At 62.7% G+C, this 3249-nt stretch overlaps 1 protein-coding gene across 1 annotated transcript; it reads left to right on the top strand.

The window, feature by feature from the left end:
- Positions 1–48: 48 nt before the first annotated feature.
- Positions 49–1782, top strand: LOC112125431 (ribosome biogenesis protein bop1-A-like; the record flags this gene model as incomplete). The annotated part of the gene is made up of 4 exons (XM_029914183.1): positions 49–150; positions 265–477; positions 1241–1402; positions 1702–1782. Coding segments are annotated over 4 exons (558 nt in total), but the record flags the coding sequence as incomplete, so codon positions are not given.
- Between the last annotated feature and the right edge of the window lie 1467 nt (positions 1783–3249).

The raw sequence follows: 3249 nt of genomic DNA, 5'->3' as shown, positions 1-3249 counted from the left end.
GGGAAGGAGCCGGGGCAGCCGGAGTGACCCCTCGCTCTCCCTTCCCAGCCAGCGGTTGACTTCTTCAGCAGCCAGGTGATGATCCACCCGGTGACGAACCGCCCGGCTGACAAGCGCAGCTTCATCCCGTCCCTCCTGGAGAAGGAGAAGGTAAGAGCCTGTCAGTGCCAGCTGCCCCCAGCACTGGGCCTCCAGCGCTGGGCCCCCAGCCAGGACCCCCGAATCCTGGTGCTGACCTTTCTGTGGCCTCTCCCTGCTCGGCAGGTCTCCAAGCTGGTCCATGCCATCAAGATGGGCTGGATCAAACCTCGCAAGCCCAAGGAGGACACGCCCACCTACTATGACCTCTGGGCCCAGGAGGACCCCAACTCCATCCTGGGGCGCCACAAAATGCACGTGCCGGCCCCAAAGCTGCGGCTGCCGGGCCACGAGGAGTCGTACAACCCCCCGCCCGAGTACCTGCTGAGCGAGGAGGAGGTGAGGGGCAAGGAGGGGGTGCTCTGCGGATATTGGGGGGCTCATGGGGCTATGGCGGGTGCACTCTCTGGGTGGGGAGCTCCGGGGGGTGCTGCGGGCAGGTTCGGCATGGATGAAATTCAGTACAGACGAGTGCAAAGACCCCCGTGGCAAGGGGTTGGGGTGACAGCGGCTCCCACACTGAGCGTGACCCAGCAGTGGGGTGCAGCTGCGAAAGGGGCTACGGTCCTTCCGGGGTGCACACGCGGGAGGTCACTGCCCCGCTCTGGGCAGCCCTCAGCTGGGCTCAGGGCTGTGCTAGAGGCCGGGGATCAGCGGTTCTCCGGGGCCACCGAGGGTGGGACAGGAAGTAACGGGCTGAACCTGCCGCAAGGGAGGTTTAGGTTAGAGATCAGGAACAGGCGGCCCAGGGGGGCTGTGGGGTCCCCGTCACAGGCTGGACAAACCCCTGCCAGAGCTGGTCTAGGGCTCCTCGGCCCTGCCCCACCACGGGGGGATGGAGTCCATGGCCTCTCCAGCCCCATGTTTCTGTGATTCTGTGGCTAGTGCGGGGAGCAGTTCTCTGGGCCGGGCCCCTTGGCACTGCCACGGGCTTGGTTCCCAGGCTCAGACACTCCCTCTGCCCCTGGCAGCCGGGCTCTGGGCACCTGGGCCCCCCCCGGGGAGGGGACGGAAAGCAGATCCCCTGGGGACCCAGCAGGCTGTCCCCAGAGAGGTGTCTGGTTTGGGGGCCGGCTGCTGACCTTTGGCCTTTGCCCTGCAGAAGCTGGCCTGGGAGCAGCAGGAGGTCGCGGAGCGGAAGCTGAACTTCCTGCCCCAGCAGTACCGGTGCCTGCGCGCGGTGCCAGCCTACGCCCGCTTCATCCACGAGCGCTTCGAGCGCTGCCTCGACCTCTACCTGTGCCCGCGCCAGAGGAAGATGAGGGTGAGTGTGTGGGGGGGGGTGACTGGGGTGCCCCAGGCCACTGGCCCAGCAGAGCCAAGGGCAGGAAACCCACCGCACACACCACACACACACACAGCTCACGAGCTCTGCAGTACGGCTCCTGCTCGCTGCCCCTTTACGGAGAGCTGTCGCCCTGGGGCCATGTGGGTGCCCCGCTGACTGAGTGGGATACAGCAGGCCGTCAGCAGTGTGCCCCGTCCAGTAGCCTGCTGCCCGGCCCCCCCAGGTGGGGCAACCCTGTGCCCCCTGTGCGCTACACGGGCTTGGTTCTCTTGCAGGTGAACGTGGACCCGGAAGACCTGATCCCCAAGCTGCCGAAGCCGCGGGACCTGCAGCCGTTCCCCACCACGCAGGCCCTGGTAATGCCCTGTGGTGTGTTCAGGGCTGGGGGCGAGGGGAGAGGGCACACGGAGGAGAACAGAGACCGGGCTGTGGCTGGGGCTGGGAGTGAAGGAGGCTGAGGCGTCTTAGTTAGGCTGGAAAGAAAAGCTCAGAAGGGGACAATGAGATCTGATGAGAGCCTCCTTCCCCATCCCAGAGCACAGGCCTTAAGGGGACACATAGAGACCAGGGCAGCTGTGGAACTCCCTGCTGCAGGAGGCAATCTAGACACCCCGTCACTAGGTGTATAGAGGAGAATGACCTTGACTCCTGATATTTGAAGCTGTGATAAGGGGCTCCTCATCTGGGACGTGAGCCAGTCCCATTAGGAATGGGACAGATAGTAAGACAGCAAATATTGTCATGCCCCTATCTCAATCTCTGGTGCGCCCACACCATGAATACTGCGGGCTGGTCTGGTCGCCCACCCTTAAAAGAGATACATTAGAATAGGTTAAAGTAGAGATTAGGGGCATGGAACGGCTTCCGTATGAGGAGAGATTAATAAAACTGGGACTTTTCAGCTTAGAAAGAGCTGGCTAAGGGGGGATATGATAGAGGTCTATAAAATCATGACTGGGGTGGAGAAAGTGAAGAAGGAAGTGTTATTTACTCCTTCACATAACAAGAGCCAGGGGTCACCCAATAAATTTAATAGGCAGCAGGTTTAAAACAAACCAAAGGAAGGATTTCTTCACACAACACACTGTCAACCTGTGGAACTCGCTGCCAGGGGATGTTGTGAAGGCCAAAAGTATAACTGGGTTCCAAAAAAGAAAGTTCCTGGACGATCGGTCCCTCAATGGCTATTAGCTGGGATGGGCAGGGACACAACCCCCTGCTCTGGGTGTCCCTAAACCTGACAGCCAGAAGCTGGGACCAGGCGTCACTTGATAATTGCTCTGGGCTGTTCATTCCCCCATGTGCTCTGGCACCGGCCCCAGCCAGAAGACAGGACCCAGGGCTAGCTGGACTGTTGGTAGGGGCCAGTCTGATGTTCTCATGGACCCGCCCCTGCCCTGAGGTTCGGTGTGGCCTGGGGCATCGTCCTCTGAGCAAGAGAAGTGGTGTGCTGCTGCCAGGACAGACGCCGCGGGTGGCCAGCAGCAGTCACAGCTCTCAGACCCCACCGTGGGCCTGTCCGTCGCTCCCCAGCCTCCCCCACTCCGCTGCCGTGGCCCGGGCTCATCTCTGCCCCCGGCTGGAGGCTGCTGGGCACGGACGCTGGAGCAGCCTGGGTGGAGCTGCTAGCCCTGGCGTCAGCGTCCCGGTGCCCTCGCAGCTGCCCGAGCCCGTTAGCCGGGGGAGAAGGGCACCTGGAGTCCCCAGCCGCCAGGCCAGGGCTCATTCCCGCGTGTGCAGGGGGGTCCCGGGCGAGCTGAACGCCAGCGAGTGGCACTGGCAGCTCCTCACCCGTCTCATTGTCTCCACCAGGTCTACCGCGG

The sequence above is a fragment of the Terrapene carolina genome, unplaced genomic scaffold (genome assembly GCF_002925995.2).
Source record: "Terrapene carolina triunguis isolate 2854851 unplaced genomic scaffold, T_m_triunguis-2.0 Scaffold33016, whole genome shotgun sequence".
Lineage (NCBI taxonomy): Eukaryota > Metazoa > Chordata > Testudines > Emydidae > Terrapene > Terrapene triunguis.
The sequence above is the reverse complement of the archived record's forward strand: the minus strand, read 5'-3'. Positions and strand labels throughout refer to the sequence as shown.